The sequence below is a fragment of the Rhinolophus ferrumequinum genome, chromosome 17 (genome assembly GCF_004115265.2).
Source record: "Rhinolophus ferrumequinum isolate MPI-CBG mRhiFer1 chromosome 17, mRhiFer1_v1.p, whole genome shotgun sequence".
Lineage (NCBI taxonomy): Eukaryota > Metazoa > Chordata > Mammalia > Chiroptera > Rhinolophidae > Rhinolophus > Rhinolophus ferrumequinum.
Window position 1 is genome coordinate 9684121 of NC_046300.1, and position 21193 is coordinate 9705313.

A 21193-nucleotide genomic window follows, 5' to 3' on the forward strand; every position below is an offset into this window, starting at 1 on the left:
AGCCAAGCATTTACAAGTTCAAAATCCACTGAAGAGAAAAACCTTAACATTCAAACTGTGGGAATCCAAAAGAAACCTGGTTTAGTGCTTTGACAATCAAAACCTGAAGTCTAAAACTGTCCAATATTTGGGAAAGAGGAGAGAAGTGAATTTATCAACTTTAATACAAAATGAGATAAGAAAATACATCATTTTTTCTTTTTGTTAAAGAAAAAGGACTCATTCGTTTCTACTGCATCCTCTTTCCATTCAAGCAGACTGAAAATATGAAAAGCCATGAAAAAATTCTCTAGATGATCTTTGATTAGCTAACAATAGCTTATTTTATTCCAGGTCCTATGCTAAGCATTTTTGCCTTTACAACTTCGGAACAAGAGGGCTTGGGCATTTGATGTCGAAATATATGGCCAGTTTATTCTGGGCGTGGCTTTCTCCAAGGGCTTTCTATAGACTAAATGTCTGTGTCCCCCCCAATTCATATGTTGAAACCTAACCCCCAATGTCATGGTATTTGAAGGTGGGGGCCTTTGGGAAGTGATTAGGTCACAAGGACACAGCCCTCATGAATGGGATTAGGGCTCTAATAAAAGAGACAACAGAGAGCTCCGTCGCCCTTTCCACCGTGTGAGGACACAACGAGAAGATGACTGTATGTGAACCAGGCAGCGAGTCCTCACCAGATACCAAATCTGCAGGTACCCTGATCTTAGACTTCCCAGCCTCCAGAACTGTGAGAAATAAATTTCTGTTGTTTATAAGCCACCCAGACTGTGGTATTTGTTATTAGGAGCTAAGACAGTGCTTAATCTTTATCCATTCATATGAGGTAGGAACTATGACTATCCCTCTTTTACAGGTAAGTAAATTGAGGCACAGAGATGTTAAGTAATTTGCTCAAGGTGATTAGCTAGCAAGAAGGCAGGATTTGCACCTAGGTGACCTGATTCAAGGGTCATCTTCTTAGCTGCTCTCTAATAAAGGGGTTGGCAGCCTTTTTCTGTAAAGGGCCAGATGCTAATATTTTCAGCTTTGTGAGCCATATGATCTTAGTCACAACTACTCAACTCTGCCCCTGTAGCATGAAAGCAGCCATGGACAATATGTAAACACATGGGTGTGACTATGTTCCAATAAAACTTTATTTACAAAGCCAGGCAGGGCCAAATTTGGCCCATGGGCTATACCTTTGCCAATCCCTGGTCTAGCTGACATCAAATGTGTGCCCTATTTGATCCACTTTATTTGATCATTTCCCCTAGAGAACTGAATGGTGCCATGGATGCTTTTACATTGTAGCCTTGGTCAAAATAAAGCAAAGGAAGGTGAGGATATAGGAGCCAGACCCTGGAACGATGCTTCTATGTCTCAGAGGGGTGGGGTAGGGAAGCAAAGTTTACGGGGTGGGCCCAGAACCTTCTGCTGGGTTCTGGTATGATGCCCTCAAGACTCTATCAGGAGGGAGCGGGATGGGCACTGCCAGCCCACAGGGACACGGAAGCCTGGGAACAGGAGGAGTCGAGAGTGTGCCCTTGGAGAAAGCCATGCCCAGAATAAACTGGCCATATATTTCTACATCAAATGCCCAAGCCCTCTTGCTTCAAAGTTGCAAAGGAATAAATGAACAGAATTTTCAGAGAAAATTCAAATGTGGAATATGGATATAGCTCAAACTATGGTCAAGAAAATGAGAAGCACTGTTGAAATTTAACAAATGCAACCTTCTCCTTCTTTCCTTCCAAATGCAAATACTCAAAGAAAGAGTAACGTGTAAATAACAAAGCATCAAAATGAACACATGAACGAATACCCAAAACCCTCTTTGTGACTTCTTAGTAAAAGACAAACCCCAATATATACATAACCTGTGTATCACTTGGCAGGCCACCGTGTTCTGTTTGCTTTGTTTTCTATTAGTCATGCACAGATTGTTTTTAAAATTTAAGGTTTCTGGATATATGTGTTTGCACACGCCCATAAATCCATACCTTCGCGTCCAACTTTCTGGATGGAGATTCCTCTCAATCGCAGCGTTTTCGGCAGGCAGTCCAAATGCATCCCATCCCATGGGGTTGATGACCTAGTACCCAGACAAGAAATATCAGGCACGGCAGACTGCTAAGACGCACGTCTGTGTTCTCTTCTGAGCCGTAAAGGGGCATTTCCTCCTACTAACAGGCCTCATCCCTCTCTGGATGATTTCAAAATGTGGTTTTGAAAGCCAGTTGGCTATCTGTGCCGTAATTTAGAAGGTTATACACCAAGGCACCGATAGCAGTTATCTCTGAGTAGGTGTTTTCATGACTACTTTTTATTTTCTTCTTCTTATCTGTCTTGTCTGTTGAACCTTAACTGCTCTTCTGAAATTATAAAAAGTTTCTTTCAATTTCAAAAGTATGTATACATAAAAATGTATTGTTCAAAATGCTCACCTCATGTTAATATTTTCCAACTAAGGAGCTGTGCTGTCAAAGTCAGGCCGGGACAAATCTGGCCCATGGGCCAGTATGGTAGCCACCAGCCACATGTAGTTACATAAATTTAAATTAATTTAAATTAAAAACTCACTTCCTCAGTTGCACTAGCCCCCTTTCAAGTGTGCAACAGCCACTTCAAATCACTTCCTGTATTTCCACTCTCCAAAGAACAGGGAATGCCAAGATCTTAGGGCTCAAAGAGGCTTTGGAGATATATCTTCCACCCCCACCTCCTTATTTGACAGTTTGAGCAACTGCGGCCCAGCAAGTGTGAGCAGTCTAGCCAGGTCACACCGGAAGCAACTACCTTAAGCCAGTTTAGGCAAGTAAGGCATTCATTTCTGCAAATGAACCACCAGCTACAGCTCAGCTGGCCGCTTCAATAGCAAGTTCTATCAACCTAACTTACATGCCGTGAACGAGAACAACAGCTTGAAACACGTGCTGTGGTACCGAGGGACAGCATCGGAAGGCCAGGCTCTCTCTCCGCTGTCAGGAAAGACACCTGCTTTGAAAACCCAGGCCCTTACTTCTCTTCCAGCCAGATTTCTGAAGCTTACCTGTGCATGGGAACGACTCATACAGACTCCAATTTTTCTAGAAAACAGCTCTTTCCCACCAACCCTCTTACTTCCTATTAAGCCCCTGGTCTGCCCACTGCCATGAGCTGGGTTGGTTGGAGGGTTGGTTGGTTGGCTGGTTTGTAATCACGCACAGAAATTTCCTTGGGATAATGACAAAACTCAGAGGTACTTGCTGGCACCACCTCATCCACCACCCATGCGCACCAGAAAGAGACAGTTTTCACTAAAGAAACAGGTCTTGTTTTCTTTTATAAATAACTTTCCCCCTGATTACTGAAGTAATGCATATTCACTATAAATAAGCTGGTACAATGAGAAAAATATTCCAAAAAGAATTAAAACTCACCTGTAATTTTCTATTATACCATACAGCCATATATAACCAGTTAAGTTTGGTAAATTTATATCCAATTTTTAAAAATTGGGATATCGTTTATACATGTGCTTTTCCATCTCCTTTTTGGTTTTTCCCACTGTGCACCAGAGTGTTCTTCCATCTTTCTGCCTGGACTAGGACTCTGCAAGGCACACACAAGTCTCACCACGGCCATCTCTGCTTCAGGTCCTTAACTACCTACGACCACGGTGTCCCGAACTGCCTGGACTCACCCTCCCATCCCCGTTCCCAGATCTGTCCTCTCCTTAGCCCCCTTAGCAGGCAGCAGTGAGAGAACAGGCCTGCCCCACTCAGGGGTAGGAGCCACCTGCCTTAACGCCACCCTTCCATTATGCACGCTATTATTTTGGGGTTTTAGTAGTCTGATGGAACAATTCCACCTCAAGAAAGAAGACTATGTATCTAAAGTCAGAGCTGCTCTAACTCCTTAGGCTCGTGAGGAGGAAACACCAACAAAGGCTCACTCTTCAGGAGGCTGTGTGGTTTGAGGGGACAGGCCCCAAACCCAAACCTGTCCCTCACTGGCCATGGGGCCGGAGGCACATTACTGACTCCAAGTCGCAACCATCAATTGTGACTGAAAGCAGCCACCTCAAACTGTTGAGAATTATATGCCATGATACCTGTGGGCACCCAGCACGTGCCCAGCACACCACAGGCCCTGGAAGTGTCACTGCTGGCTGCTGTGGCAGCTGCTTCATCTGCTTCCCTGGTCTTCAGCGCCTTACAAGGTCACACATCCCCAGTTCCTTTGTCAAGATTTCAGCCCACATGTCTTTGGGCACATTTATTATGGTGGCTGCCTGATAACAGGTACAGAGACACCTTGACCCCACACATGTCCTCATCCATGTACACTCCTAAGAGTGGGTTATGTATGACAAGCCTCTGTGGCAGGTTGGCGCGAAGCACAGGAATTTCTTAACCAAACCAACCAGACCACGAGGCTCAAAGGACCAGCCAGCTACCTGGCCCTCTTTTCCATAAAAGGGGCCCAGTGGTTCTTCTTTCCTGCAAAATGAATGGCTCACATCAGGTGCTTCACTTGAAAGCAGCCTGTCTGTTCTTGCCACAGCTGCCTGGACCAGACACAGTCCATGAGTAGAAGGCAGCCAGCTGTGTGCTGGGCAGGAAGGGGCTGACCTCTGTCTGCCCTGAGCAAGGTCACTGCCTGGTAGATTTTGCCATATTATCTGACCCACTCTGTGTGGGTCTGACCCACTCTGATCTGCTTTCTGGAAGGGATGTATATACATAAACTTGGTGAACAAACAGTGCTGTGGATCTCGCCAGCTTCTGGTTGCTCAGAAGTGGCTGCTCTGCCATGTCCTCTGCTGGCCTTCCCAGTCTTGGAAACCTGTGAAGTCTGGATAGCCCTGGCTTTCCAGCCTGAGATGACAGGACACCCAAGCTCCACACCCCTCCTGAGGATAATCTGAATAGGCTCCTCTCTGTTTTTATTTACTGGATGTTTTTCAAATTGTAAACATAAGGCAAGCTTATTTTAACAAGTGAAATGACACAGTCGTGATACATACGGGCACAGCGACCCGCTCCCCTGGCTGCCGGCCCCATTCTTGAGTCCTCGGTGTAACCAGTCACACCAGCCTTGCCATCCTTCCTCACTTTCCTCCTCACTCACACACAAATACACAAACATATGTACACATACATAAGAGCTTGCTGGCTTACTTTTACAGAAATAGAACCTACTATACAATTTTACGACCTGCTTTTCTTTTCATATCACGGATATCTGTACAAAATATGTGAGAGAGAGAGAGAGAGTGTGTGTGCGCACATGTCCTTTTAAAAAATTCTAACATTCCCTGGGTATATCTATGCCATGTGGTTTTAGGAACCTGCCCAGACATCACCCAACCCGGTCGATCTTTTGGACTTGAGGTCTCTTTTCCTCTTGCTAAATGTGGCACAGCCAAAGTGTTCCATCCTTCTGAACAGCATCCTCCCCTTCTTCCGGGAAACTGTTCCTCCTCCAACTTCATACAGTCCTGCTGCGGTCTGTCAATCACAAAACCCACCCCTGGCTACAGAGCGGGGTACATGCCAGAATCCTTCTCCACGCTGTTTGTTATCTGGAGTGGAAGGTGGGGTGCAGTGGGGGGTGTCCAACAGAGACCAGGATGACGACGGCACACTCTCTTCTCTCCTTGGTCAAAATAAACAGGGATGTGAGACCAGGGCTCCAAGCGGCCCTGCTTTCCACCTGGTAGAGATGACTGAGAAAACAAAGCCGGCACACGGACAGCAGCAGAAACGGGAGGTGGACAGAGACGAGGGTCCTGACGTGCTCCAAGGACTCGGTCCCCATCCTAGTGGGCCTGCTTCCTACAACACTGCCTGCAATTCTGTAAATTACATCAGGATCCGGAGGAAACAACAACAGAAACCTCCCTTTTTGTTTAAGCTGGTCTGAGCTGGGTTTTAGTGCCTGGTAGCCAAGGATCCCAACTCAAACAAACACCCTTTAGGATATAGCTTCCTCTTGAGTACTGTTTAATCCAGAGATGAAAAACATTCCCTTCTATTCACTATTAAGCTTCCCAGTTTTTTCTTTTTAGTTTTCAAGACCTAAAAGAAAAAAACAAAATCCCTTGTGGGAGATACGTGCTGGATCACTAGAAAGTTCTTCAATCCATCCAGACAACGCAGGAGGGCAGCTTCCAGCTGCGCTGTAGTTCTCCTTGGGCTGCTTCGTTGGCAGAATAACGTATCTGTTGCGTAACCGTTCCACGAGAAGGGAAAACTTAAGCCCCACTTGGCTTCTCGGCTGGAACTGCCAAAATGGAGCGGTTCAATGCATCTCCTATTAAGATTCTCTTAGGAGCCATCCCTACTTTTAAATAAAGTCAGTACAGAAGACAGCCACAAAAAACCTGTCTGGATTCACGTAATGTACTTATTCATTTCTAATTTTGTTGTCAGATGAAATTCACACAAAAAGATGTTTTAACCCAAGCTGTCTATGAACATAAAGTTAGAAAAATCTTAAAGCTTCTTCATATTTCATAGTCTTACCCAAAGTTAACAAAAACAAATGTCTCCCCCAGAATCCCGGTTGCCAAGCAGGATGGATGGCAAGCAGACTAAGCGAAGGGATACAGGGGAGAGCACAGCTGCATACGACAATGTACAGACAAGGCTCTGGAGGGATACACTGGAAAATACCAGAGATTGCTGCCCACGGGGGTGGTCGGAGGGGACTGCAGTCTTATCTGTGTCATGTTTTTATTTTTTTAAAGGGGGAATATGGAATTTTGTGTACAATTTTAAAATAATTTTTTTTTAGGAAGAAAAAAAACAGGCAATGTATGGTACAGTTCTTCCTCCAACAGAGGAAGTGAGATGGAGCAGTTAAGAAGACTTTGGACGTAGAAGGGAAGAAAGCTGGGGCAGCTGGTATCTGACTTCCCAATGGAGAAAGAAGTAGCACCAGTTGTTACTACGTGAGAGCCACCCAATTTCCTAAGAACTATCAGCTTCTCGCCCTTTCATCATAAAACAAAACTTTATATCTGAAACCAACTCAGCTTCTAATTGACAGCAACCACAGTAACTGCTTCTCAAAAAACTATTTTCGGAGAGCGCCATGGTTTCTCTGGAGTAGATTCAACAGTTTATTTGCAAGAAATGAGAAACATAACATTTAATTTTGTTGAGCAAGTGTGATAACGCACCATTATTACAGATTGGGGATCAAATCCAGGCAAACATTTCAGAGTAAAAAAACCCAAGTGACAGCACCTAGACCCAAAGCAGAAGCCCTCCTCTGGGAACATGGAGGGACATGACAGGCAGATAAATCAGCTGGTTTCCAATCAAGACACTGGACCAGCAATTCATTCTCTCCCTCAAATTACGTCTGAGAACATCAGCTCTGAAAACCCACTTTCTACTTTCAGATGCTACAGAGATGTGAAAATTTGAAAACTAAATGCCATGCTATGCACTCTGCACACACACTTGTTGACTGGCTGGCAAACTGAAAACTGACGAGACGCAGATTCTTGTCCAGTGGCTAAGAATGCCCCCTCGCTTCCTGACATTCATAGGTAAGGTCATTATGATCACGCAGCTGCCAGACACACAGCCTCAATGTCCTTCCTCCTCTGCAGGGAACAGCAAAGAGGCCCAAACAGGAAACTCCCCTCGGGCAGTGCCCAGCAGCTTTTTGCCCGAGACAAATGAGCCCAAGTCTGCGAGGGGGACTAGGCATGTTGAGGCTTCAATCACCTCACTTCTGGCCCAGAAGGTGCTGGGGAGACCAGCCGAGGTGGGAGGTGGGTAATTTTACTTTCCAACCATCTGTGCATACAACATATGAAAACCAACAAGATCACCATATGGTACTAAACTTTGAATATGTCATCAGACATTGTACAAGTTTATAAAGAAACCGATTGGCAGTACAGCCTTTTCTGATTCCTGAAAGAGAAAATTTATCTCTGGCTTCCGGCAGCTCGTTTAAATATCCAAACCTCAGGACTACCTTATTATTGCTATTATTCATTGGGTTACACTGGAAAATGACATTACAGTTTTAAAGGGTTTGCTCATTGATCGTTTTACACGAACCTTGCAACAAATCTATGAGGTGGGAGGCGGGTAGGCCACTGACGGACTAAAGCTCCTGATTCACAATCAATTCATCATCCTCAAACCGCCTGCCTCTCCACTTATAAAGTCCACAGGAGTCCCACTGGAAGCTGGATGATTTATCTGCCCGGCACGGCCCTCCACATTCCCTCCACATTCCGCTTTGGGCCTAGGACTTCAATCCACTTGTGTGTCCATGGTCTGCTCAGCTGTTGGAAACTTTAGCTTTCCCCCAAAACTGTGACAATCATGGCTTTCAGGCACATCTCTATGCTACAGCAAGAGCGTAGGGAACCCCTATGACCCCTTGACACTCTTGTCTCATTTCTCTCCTTTGCACAACTTATTTTCTTTAGGAGGAAACCAAAATAAAAGCAATCCTGATCTTTCCCAATCATCATTCTCGCCCATTCTCAAACCCAAGTTACAATCTGTGGCCTGGCTGGTCTCACAAAATGCAAGGACAAACCATGGACTGGGAGAAGATATCTGCATTGCATTTAACTAACAAAGAAACAAAAATCCAGACTACATAAAGAACTCCTATAGAGCAATATGAAAAAGACAAACAATCTGAGAGGAACTTGGCAAACAATGTGAGGAAGCCAATTAGAGAAGAGCAAGCAGATCAGAGAAGGACACACAGATCAGAGAAGGGCAAGCCAATCAGAGAAGAACAAGCCAATCAAAGAGCAAGGTGGATCAGAGAAGAGTAAGCCAATCAGAGAACAGCAAGCCAATCAAAGAAGAGCAAGCAAATCAGAGAAGGGCAAGCCAATCAGAGAAGAACAAGCCAATCATAGAAGAGCAAGCCGATCAGAGAAGAGGAAACTTAAACAGACAATAAACATATGAAAATATCTCACCTTCTCTAGAAAATGTAAATGAAAAACACAATTAGATGCCATTTCCTATATAGCAAATTAGCAAAGAGGAAAACGTCTAGTGCTAATAAGTGTTGTCAATGATGCAGGGTGGTAAGAAATGTCACTCATTGCCGGTAGGAGTATAAATTGGCACTGACACTTTAGAAAGCAATTTGACAAGATGTAATAATAATGAGGGTGCATGTAGTCTGTGACCCAGCAAGGCATTTCTCCCACAGGCTAATGAGTCAGGTACAAGGATGTTCACTGCAGCAAACATTTGAAACAACCTAAAACTCTATCAATGCAAAAAGGGATAATTAAATATTGCCATAATTACACATCACTCATCATGGATGAACTAACTCTAGAGACAGAGGATAATCTTGAAACAAAATACCGAGTGAAAAAATATGCAGAATATTAAGATATCTTTCATATAAAATTAAAAATACACAATACTACATGTAAGTGTGTGTATGTATCCTTAAACAATATACAGAGTAAAAGCATGAAAACACAAAGGTCAGGATATACACTAACTTCGGAGAGTGGTTACTTTGAACTGAAGCACTAAAATCACATTGTGCAGAGGCACAATTGTATCTGAACAATTAAAAAAGGAAAAGCTGAGGTTAATATGATTAAATGGTAATATCTATTATAATGGGATGGCAGGTCTGGGTATTTGTCATAATGTTCTCTGTACTTCGTTGTTGGAAATGTTTATAATTTTTAAGATTATCATATTTAAAATATAGGGGATAGATGATACTAACTAGGGAAAGTACACAGAGAAAAAATGAGAAGGCAGTCCAGAACAGAATCTGAGGTAAGCTGGACAAATTCACGGAAAAAGACAACTTAAAACAGATGCAGAAACAGAAGATCTGAATAGTGCTATTTCCATTCAAGAATTATAATTTGTCATTTTAAAACTTCCAGGTACCATCATTGGTGAACACTAAACAATAAAGGAAGAAATAATACCAATAATATACAATACTTTCAGAAAATAGAAAGGGAACACTTCCTAGCTTGTTTTATGAGGCCAGCAGAACGCTGATATCCAAACCAGACAAACACATTACAAGAAAAGAAAATTACACATCAGTCTCTCTCATGCACACAGGAATATTAAAAAATTGAATAGAGCCATACATACGTTAAAAAAAAATGCATCATGGCCAAATGAAATTTGTCCCAGGAACACCAAGTTGGTTTAATATTTAACAAAATCGATCAACATAAAACATCATGTTAACAGATTAAAGAAGAAAAATCACATATCATCTCCGAAAGATGACTGGTGCATAAAAGGCATTTCACAAAAATCCACACCCATTCATCAGAAAAATTCTCAGCAAACTAGGAACAGACGGGAACTTTCTCAGCCTGACAATATGTAAAGATGGAGGGGAGCAGGAAAAACCTGTGGAGTAAATTGGGAAGAAGAAGCCAAGATGCAGGAGAAAACCCTGAAGAGTGGAGTCTCACGCCAAGAGAACAGAGTTTCAAGGAGGAGGAAATGGTCTACAGTATTACATGGTGCTAAGGATAAGAAAGATGAGGACAGAGATCTGTCCACAGAGGTCACCGGTGGCCTTAAAGGGAGCAGACTTGGTGCATAGGTCACTCCCATATTTTTTTACTTCTCATAATGCTATTTCTTAGTGTACCTTAGAATTACCTCGCAAATCTCTATTCAACAAAGCAAACCAACCATCAAATTAGCAAGTTGTAGAAAGAGGCAAAGCTTGCTGAATTTTTCTTAGGCCTACTGACTGATTTTGAGCCAATCCCCCATGGATACCAAGAGCCGACTGTAGTTAAGTTTCTGGGGACTCCAAGGTTATACTTGGATTTTTGACTGCGCTGGGGTGGAGTTGGTGCCCCGAACCCCTGCACTGTTCAAGGGTCAACTGTATTTCTCTATAATACCGTAGAAAGCCCAGTGTTTAGAATAAAGCTGGTGCTCAATGACTATTGAATGAATTAATCAATACACGTGTCAGACCCTGTTATTCCAGATTCACTATCTGTTCCCTGACTCGTCCTGACATTGGGAAAGAAGTATTTTAAAACAAGAGGCAGCTGACCAGGCTTGCACAATGTTGATGATTATAGAGATTTCTGCTTCTCTTTTGCTGTATCACTTGAAAATGGCAGGACAAATTTTCACCAAATTTGGCAGTTATATTTGGGGTGATCTGATTTAAGTATGGGCTATAAAAATTAACACGGAATTAATGTCAGGGAAACCTGGAGGATAACCCAAAAAGATAGCTTATCATCTTAAACAGAGGAACTAAAACTGAAGAACAAAGAGAACCTTAAGTGCCTGCTGATCACACAGACTAAGACCATAAGCCAAATAACAAGTAGTGGTTTCAGGCACCAATCAAATCTAGGAGAAATAATACAAATTGCAGATAATGATTTGCAGTCAAGCTGCTTCTCAGAAGGCAGCTCCACACAGTGGACTCCAGGCAGAAGAGGGCAGAGATTCATTTATTAAATGGTGGTGAAAGGCTGGCACGTAATAGGCATTCAATACATATTCGTTGTTTGTTGAAAAATAAAAAATAAAACAAATGGTGATGAATGACTTCCCAGAGTAAATCACATCAGTATAATAATCACAGCTCCACTTATTAGGGGCTTATTATGTGCCAGACACATGTACTAACTCATTTAACCTGCACAACACCCCATGAGAGAAGAATTACTGTTATCTCTACATTAAAGATGAGGAAAATGAGATTCAGAGACACTAAGTGACATGTGCAGTGTCACTCAGCTGGAAAGGTTGTCCAACTCCTGGATCCAGCCTGACCTTGAACCTCTGTGACTGTAGGCGACTCCATGCCGTCTTGTGAGCCTGCGCTGCCTACAAGGGTCCCAGTACGTCTGGGCCGGGAACTCTGCCTTGAGCTTTTTCTCTGTAACGTCTCATCCATCCAAGGAAGTTAGAATCCCCTCCTACGCCCCCTCAACCACCTATCTGCCAACAGGCTTCTCTGTACCTTATCATAAAGGTAGTTTTGCTGTAAAAGCTTAATCTTCAGTGATTTGTCTACACTCACTAATTGTCCAAAATAAGTAATAAATAAATAAATAAATAATAATAATAATAATAATAATAAAGAGATAAATCAAGTTGAAGAATCACAGTTAAAGAATTATACTTCAGGCAAAGGGCCAATTCATTCCACACCGCCTCTTTCTAATAAACACAGCAGAAATGATGAAAAGCACTGTCTGGGGGAAATGACACCTGGCATAAACCAGGGAGACAAACACCTTTGGCCATCTTAAAGTAGAACACAAATCTCAGAACCTGATAGTATAAAGTTATTAACTCTTCAAATGACAAAGGGACGAGACTTTATAAGTTGACTTCCTTTTTAGGAATACTTCTTGCTGAGAATGTCCGTCAATTCGGCATAAATTTTCAAACCAACTGTGACAAGGATACACTTTCTAAAAGAAACACTTTACAAAGAGCTGGGAGATGGCGAGTATCATTTGTACAGGCCCTGACAGGTTAATATTAGCCAGTGCGAGCGCCAGTTACGGTCTAACAACCAGCTCTTTGGAGGAAAAAGCCTTGATTTGCAGTGTTTGCTGATTTCCATGGTATAAGTACTCCTGACACGTTGGATTTTAAGCGCCTAAGGTGACTGATAAACACAGAATTGGGCAGAGCTGCACAGAGGGCTCCCGGGAGCCGGAGTGAGCAGGCATGAGCAGGCTCCAGCCCTCCGCTGGCAGTGCTAATATTTACTGGTTACTATTATGCACCAGGTTTGTGCCAAGTGCCTCATGGTCACCTCTTTGAATCCTTGCAACAGGCCAATGGGCAGGTACTAGTTTCTCTCCACTTTACAGATGAGAGAAAACTGCATCTGAGAGAGGTTAATTAAGTGTCTCGTCAAAGGTCACACAGGAAAGAAGTGTGCAGAGGAGGTATTCGCATCCTAGCCCTTTGGTTCCGTGGTCCGTGCTCTCAGCCCCTCCCTCTTCCATCCTGCCTCTCTGTAAGCAGTTAACGAAGGTACAATGATTATTCCCACCTCATCGGACAGATGATGTGTCACTGAAGAGTACAGAGCAGGCTCTGGGGTAACTGGCAATGTGGGGAGGGGCCTGACCCCCGTCAGCCAACAAAGGGTCTTTCTCCTCCTCCCTCGTCATCCTCTCAGATCCATGGCAGATGGTCCCTCTTTGGTGGAGCCTTTACCAACTCCCCCAGAGCTGTCACTCTCCAAATATTTTTTCTTACAAAAATTTTACATGCTCCTTAGAGAATACAGAAAATATCAAATACAAAGAGAGAAATATCTTGTGGCCCCACCTCCTACTCACAACATCTGATCCATATTTATACTGTTGGATTCACCCCCCTACACGTGATTATCTATCTATGCGTTTCACCCTCATCAGGCTGCAAACTAGTTCCTGGGAAGGTATCATGTGTTACCCACATCTGTGGCTACCTTTCCCCCCACCCCACCCCATCTCCGTCCCTAGCACAACACATGGCTGCCCCCCCAACTAATCTAGAAGCTTTATTCTAATGTCTTCCAATTCACAAAAGGAAACACTGAGCTTTTCATGTTTATCTTCAAAGCTGTCCTCACCCTAACTATAATAAAGTTGGTTTTCTCCATTTGTCTTGAACACACATTATGACATGCTTGTCCTGAGTAAGCAGGAAAGGGCTGTCCCGCAGGCACCTTCCCTTACCTGCATCCCTCTCATCTTCTGGAACCGTGCAATGGTGTCGCTGATGGTGTAGACACGCACGTGGCCCATGTGCAGCTTGCCAGAAGGGTAAGGGAACATGGAGAGCACGTAAAACTTGGGCTTTGACATCTAGGAAAGAATGATCAACAATGACGATGAGTATTTATTTATTCAGCATTTACTGCGAACCCTGCACGCACACTTGACTCAAGGTTATCATTTAACATTTTTAAGTTTCCTTTTTAAAAAATTGTCCCCATAATGTAAATTGACAAAAACGTCAAAACCCAAAATTCAAAGCCTTGGTTTGAGCTAAAGACCTGGTATTATATATTATATTATATTACATTATGTTATATTATAAGATCCGGTCTTATATTATAGTAAAATTAGATCGGGTCTTGCATTAATTTTTGCTCCAAAAGATGCATTAAAGCTGATTGTCCGGCTAGGTCTTATTTTCGGGGAAAGTTGGTATGTGTTGCGGGGAGGGTTATGTTTTTTGCTAAGTATTTGCATGACTCATAATTGACACAGCCAACTGTAATCAGGGGAGCAGAAGAAACAAGAAATCAGATGCTTTCCAAATCTCATTTGACCCCTTGCTTTAAACTTCCTTCAGCAAAGAAGTTAAACAAACTTTTAACAGAGCCACAATCATGTGGCAAAATAGACGAGAGTGGAACTTTTCTCTGTACTGCCCATCCTTTAGAAATTACCAGCGAGTGGTAAGTAAAGCTGACTGAAGGAAGAAAAGGGAAAAGGGAATAAATAAGGAGCCTGGAACTACTCTACACAAACTTGAAAATCATCTTGAAATGCTGAAGTGACAACTGCTATTGATTTATATAAATGGATGGAAAGCAGCACATTGATCACGCACTTTAATTGGAAACTGCGGATCCATAACTCTTTGGAAAACCTCAGGAGTGTGAGAGAGGACCTGAGATTCAGAAGTCAATGAGGACTGTCTTTAAGAAGACAAGTCACAGATAATCCTCTCAGCTTGTAAACAAGTCTCTCAAAGGAGGTGCAAGACCTCATTCTGTTACTTGGCACAGAATCAGAAATAAGCCAACTATCCACTCTCTTCATTTCCAGGGACATGGGAAAACAGCTGTTGCAGAATTCTTTGGGACCCGTAAAAAACAAGAAAACCCTTGATATCAAGTATTTCTAGTTTTTCATTTTAACGTATTTACATTAAACCTATTTTTCTTTTATTAAAATCACATTGCTTTTAGTATAGTGATATACTTAGTTTTTATATTGTTTATTTAACAATCACTCTTGCCCCAAATATTTTCCACATCTAACTTCTTCATTAGCATCTCCTTTTTGTATGCCTGTCCCACAAAGATTAAATTTATGTAAAATTGAGTGATTCATTACATAGTAGCTAAGCCAAACTCCAAAACTGAGTTTAAGGAAGATATGTAGAAAAGTATTGCTAGCAAAAGTCTTTAATATTCATAAATATCTTCGTTTATTGCAGAAAAGGTGGTCGGCTTATTGCCTGCCCCTGCCTTTTGCTTTCTGTGTGAATTAAGTCATTTTCCTCTGTGACAATGAAATGCATTCTATCCTCTGTGGGTGGAAAGAAGAGAAGGAATCATGGGAGTTTATGTTCTAAGCAGGAATCTGACTTAAAGGAAAATTTTTATAATTATATAAAAGTGTCGGAATCTCAGCCTTTAAGAGAAATTAAGATTGTAAGCAATGGGAAAAGGATGGTCTTTATAAATGGGTCCTATTATTTTTGCCAGCGTCTGATGTCAGGAGAAAGATAACTTCTGCCTCTTTATAGATCCAGCTCTGAAGAGCCTGGAGGATGACAAAGAGGGGGGCTCAGTAGGAGCCTGGCACCCCAGTTCTGATCTGAGCTTTGCCACTGGTCCTGAGACCTGTGGCAAATTCCTTTGCATTTCTGGGCTCAGTCTACAATCTCTAAATCAAAGGGGAGGCAAAAGAAGGTCCGGGTGAGAGCACGAGCTCAGGAAACATGGGATCAAAGGTGTCGGCTCAGCATCCTGGCTCTGCCACACGTTAGTTGTGCATCTCAACAAATTGCCAAACCTCCCCCTGAGGCTCAGTTTTCTTACCCCCACAGAAGAGAATAATAATACCTACTCTCAGGGTTGTTTCAGGATTAAATGAGATAATAAATGGACAGATGGTGCCTAACACATAGCAAAATACTCATTAAACAGAGGTTCTTTTTATGATGATGATCTTGATGATGATGACAAAATATTCAACTTCTAGAAACTCACTCGGGTGGGTTTCAAATGTATCTAATACCACAGTGAGGTCCATTATAAATATTTCAAAACCCACCAGCATCCACTCAAATCTCAGTTCCTAACAAAGACATACCACACATTTTTATCCTCTTATATCTTTCATTTCTAAAACATTTCAGTTTATAAAATGCATTCAGTCACATTTTCTCATTTGATTTTCAAAACACTTCCGCGAGATAAACAAGGCGAAGGTTGAAAAGGATCAAGGAGGTTAATGATGTTGCCAAGTTCACACTGATTCTGGGGCAGAGCCAGTCTTTTCCTCCCCAGGCTCCAGACTCCTCATCAGGTGTTCTCTCCCCATTCCCGGATTCAAACCCTGACAGAGTGCCACCAGGGGATCACCCACAATGTTCCTAAAGCTATTTACCCAATTACTGAAACATAGTTTTTTTTATCCATTTAATCATTAAGACACACACACACACACACACACACGCTTAAGAAGAATGAGATGTCACAAAATCAAAAAATCACAACTTCAAAATGTTTGGAAGTCACTGAATTATAATCTAAACCAAAAGAAAAAAAAAAGCTAATTTTATGATCCTTATTCTGAATTAAACTGCTCCCTAACGTTTGCTTCCAAGATACATTTAGTCAGATTAGTCTGATCAGATTGCCATGAAGGCTTTTCACTTCCTAATGAGTAAAGTCAAGCTTTCATTGCATAATTATACATTGTAGTCAAGACTTCCTTTTTATCATTTCACTTGTTAGACGCTACCCCTCTCTCAGGACCAGGTTTTCTGACTAGCAGTAATTGTTACTGCATCCAAGCCTGATCCCCAGCAGGCTGGCCTCGCAGAGAAGGAGGCAGCCTCCTGCAGAGCGCTCCATGGAAACTGGATACAGCCAAGTACTTAAGACAAATCAGGAAGAGAACTGAGCTGGTGCATATGGACCAGAAGCCATGGGTCCACTAATTCACACAGCTGCTACCGCAAGGTTGGACTCCAGCCTCAGACCACTCCAGGGAAGGGCTGGTACCTCCCAAACCATGATGCTGAGATAGCAGAACAGGATTGGAGGCCAAGGCTACAGCAGGGGAGGGGCAGGTACTTCTCAGACAATGCAGCTTGAAAGTTCCACCACTGAGGGCGCCCAGGTATCTCTCCTATCTGACCGGGCCAGACCCCTGTATGCTGCCCCACTATGCAATGGACCACGAAGGACCCCACGCTTGCTATGGCTGATGCATTGATGATCTTCCCCAGGAAGAGCTGCTCCAGAATACCCGGTGTGGTGCTATCTGCATGGACCTTATGTACCACATGGAAACTCTTAAATGCCGCTATCTTTCTTTGATCTCATTTATCCTTCACAAGCATCCCAGGGATCAGCAGGCACTATTATTATCCCTGTCCATTTGAGATAAGAAAACTGAAGCAAAGAGAGATTCAATCATTTGGATCAAGGTCACATACTTAATAACTTATTTGAACCAGGCAGTCTGACTCCCGAGTCCACACCCTTAACCCCTCTTCTCTACCCTCTCAGAATCTAGCAAAATACTCACATCAGCTTCTGAAATTTTTGAGGCCTGTTCTTTTATTCGTTGATGCCACCATCTCTCAACATCTCTTCTTGTCTGCAACGTATACTCTTTCGTCCACTGTCCCGTGGCACTGTAAATACCTCTGGTCCATCCTGGAATCACCCTCACTCCCCAACTGATGACACCTGGCCCACCATTTAGCTGCCTTTTGTGAAGTGAGGCATAGAAACCCAATCTCTGCCAAGCAGAAGCCATTCTTCAGAAAACTGGAAAGACCCTGAAAAAGAGGGCAGAAAGCACACTGGTGAGCTTGTCCTTCCATTCACCACAGCCCAGTGTTCCCTGCTTGTTCACATGCTTTCCTCTTGTTCTTTTGATGATTTCTTTCCCTGAAAAGAATATTTCAGAAGTTCAGTTGAGCTAAGCACAATCTTTTTAATGGAAAATATAAAGGTGCTCAGTGATCCCAAACACCAAAGATACAAAAACCCCATAGGAACAAATGGAGACCACTGCCTGGGTCAGCTCCTGCCACAACCTCACAGACAGCATGGGGGGAGCAGAGCCCCCTTCCTCCCTTCCCTTTAGACCAGTCCAGGGCCTGTCCAGCAGGCTTCACTCCCTAGAGTCCAGGCTTCACTCCCTAGAGTCCAGGCTTCAAAAAGCTCCAAGCATATCTTGGCTTGGCTGTAGGCTCAAATATCAGAAGGGATCTGAACACAGACCTCCCAGGAGGACCAGAGACTCTGAGCGATTATTAACATTTTTCATATATATTATGAATTAAATATACTCAGTAGGCTGAACCGGGAAATAATCATTCTTTAGAAGACTGCTTATTCATTTAGTTCTTCATTCGTTTACCAAATATTACTGAGTGCCACTAGGTCCACACAATTCAAGGCACTGGCGATACAGCAGTGAACAAAAACAAAGTCCCTTCTTTCACGGCACTTACGTACTAGTAGAGAAAAACAGGTAAAAAACAAACAAATAAACATATACATGTAACAGTGGTGAGTGTTATGGTTTTTAGAAATACAACCCATAGGTTGGGGCCTGCCAGGATATCCAGCTGTGATTCAAAATTCAATTTGAATATTTCATTGGTTTCCTCCAAAGGTGAATTCCAGAAATGACCCCCTGGGAAAAGTTTCATACTGCATCACTATTAAAAAGGTGCAAGTGATAGGTCATCAAATATTACGATTTATGAATAAATGGTCAAAACTCTGCCGTGTTTTCATAATAGATCTATCAAAACCAAGATGGAAATATAGGAAGAGCCTGGCTCTCTAAGCTGATGTTAGTTCTTCCATTCTCTCAAAATGTTTTCCGTATCTACGAGGGTTTGGCTTGTTTCACAAAGGTACTGGGTCACAAATGTTGAGAAGAGGGTTCATTACAAGCTTATGTAAGTGAACTTCACACTCACATCAAATGGCATCACAGTGACAGCATTTTACAAGTTTACATGTTGGTCTGCCATACCAATTCTTGATGTACCACTTCTCACTGCATTTAACACCTCTTGCTTCTTTGAGGGTGGAATCAGAAACAGACAAAAAACAAAAAACAAAACAAAACAAAAAAAAAGCTCCCTATACATTGGGCTCCCTATACATTGGCTATTTTAAAGTAAGTAGATATGACTATAGATATAAGGGTGAACTATATAAAACCAATTGAATTATCAGCAATTCCATACGACCAACCCAATGTAGAGAGACTTTGTACAATCAAGGCTATAGCATTTATTTTTAGGAATTGAGTTTCTACATAATTAGACCTACCAGGGTCATAGATTTTATGGTTCTCTTACTGTCAGTGTTTCTTTATCTTTACAAGTCAAAGAATGCCAGTTTAGCAAAGTGCACACAGAAAGATGCCTGCTGTTTCTCTCCTAGACTGCATTCCCTAAGAACACAGAAGTAGAGTGTTTTGAATTATCCTCTCAAATATAAACAATGGGAAACAACAAAACGATAAAAATACAAACTGACCTGAACTGCAGTCTTGCAAATTTTTGGTTTCAATGCTGGTTAGCCATTATGACAAATGAAATACCAAAGAGTGCACACAGGTCACCAATATGAGCAATACGAGGGTCATTCTTTCACTTAAAATTCTAATCCTGTTTCTATAACTTATTTATTATACTATGCACCAAATTATAAACAATGCATAACTACATTCCCTGTCTACACAACAAGAACAAGCTTTCTAAAAATGTTTGCACAATACCTGGCTCGCTAAGAACGTTTCCTTTACACAAACCAATGGTATAGACTATAGAATTCTGAAACAGATCTGGGTATTTTAAAAAACTTAAAGTTCATAAAGAAAAAAGAACAAGTAGATTAGAAAGTGATAGATTATTCAGTGAATGGGGGTAAAATTCAAATTAGAGCTCCACCTCAAACCATAAACCATAGTAAATCCCATATAAAGAATTTTTTTTAATGCCATAAAACAAGGCAAAAATATAGATGAGTACTTAATAATTCTTTACAAGGTGCAGGATGTTTTGTCCTGAGAATAAAAGCAATGGAAGAATTCAGAAAGGAAAATATTAATAATCTCTCTCTAAATGTAAAACATCTGTATATCAAAAACACCATGAACAAAATTAGAAAGCAAACATTAAGCCAAGAGAAAACTGCCAAAACTGCAACAACAAAAGATTATCCTACTCTATGAAGAGTTCACATATCAGAAGAGAAACATTAAAAACTTAATTTTTAAAACGAGCAAAGGAAAAAAAGAGGAAAAACAAATGGCTAATAAATATGTGAAAAAGATCAACTTACAACTAATCAAAAAATGCAAATTAAAACAATATTTTGCTTATCAGATTGGTAAAAACCTGTTAAATGTACATTTTTATACACTGCTGGTGGGAATGTAAACTGATTCCACCTCTCTGGGTTGCAATCTACATAGTAATACGTGTCAAGACCCTTTAAGAAAAGTTCACACTCTTTGTATTAGAGGGTTCCCAAGACTCAGTGGGACTCAGTATATAGTGTATTCAGGGCTATTATTTATCACAGAACTTCCTGGAGCTCGTTTCAGTTCCTGTCCTTTACTTCCCAGGCCCTATGTTGGCCACTCCACAACCAAAGGCCTGATGGGTATGGCCTCTTCCTGATAACAAGGAGCAGCCATTTTATTAGAGGACTATGCCCATAGGATACATGTGAAAGGTGTGGCACGTGTTTTGTGTTTATGATCAATTTGGCCCCTTTCTCTCACAGCTCTGTCTTCTCCAGTTCCTTTCCCAGATGTTTGGAATCTTATCTTCCACCATATTAGTTGATCCTTCCAAAGCATCAATCCCCACTACCCCACTTTTCTTTAGAGTCAGCCCTGAGCTCAACCTCATTTGGGGCTTAAGGTTAAGTTTTTTGAGAATGGTGGAGGTTGTGGCATGTTATCACTGATGGAGGGGCCTCACTGGACCCAAATTGACAATCATATATGGACAGAGAAACCTAGAAGTCAGGCAAAGAAACAGAACATATGGAGAAGCACGTGAAGTCATTTGGATGCACCCAAAAGAAACTGTACGAGAATGTACCTGGTTAAAAATAATCTTAAAGAAACAAAGTTTTGTGACCAAAAAACAACAACAAAAAAACCCCGTATCTTGGCTTTTACAACTGCTAAAATTCCCTGTCTGATCTCAGACAAATTATTTCCTGC

At 42.0% G+C, this 21193-nt stretch overlaps 1 protein-coding gene across 1 annotated transcript in view; it reads right to left on the bottom strand.

The window, feature by feature from the left end:
- The window catches only part of LARS2 (leucyl-tRNA synthetase 2, mitochondrial), a 122287-nt gene that overhangs the window by 100450 nt on the left and 644 nt on the right, over positions 1-21193 (bottom strand). Inside the window, 3 exon segments of the mRNA XM_033133036.1 lie at positions 1986-2077; positions 13688-13816; positions 17510-17765. Coding sequence (XP_032988927.1) covers positions 1986-2077; positions 13688-13816; positions 17510-17743 — 455 coding nt within the window. The 5' untranslated portion in view covers positions 17744-17765.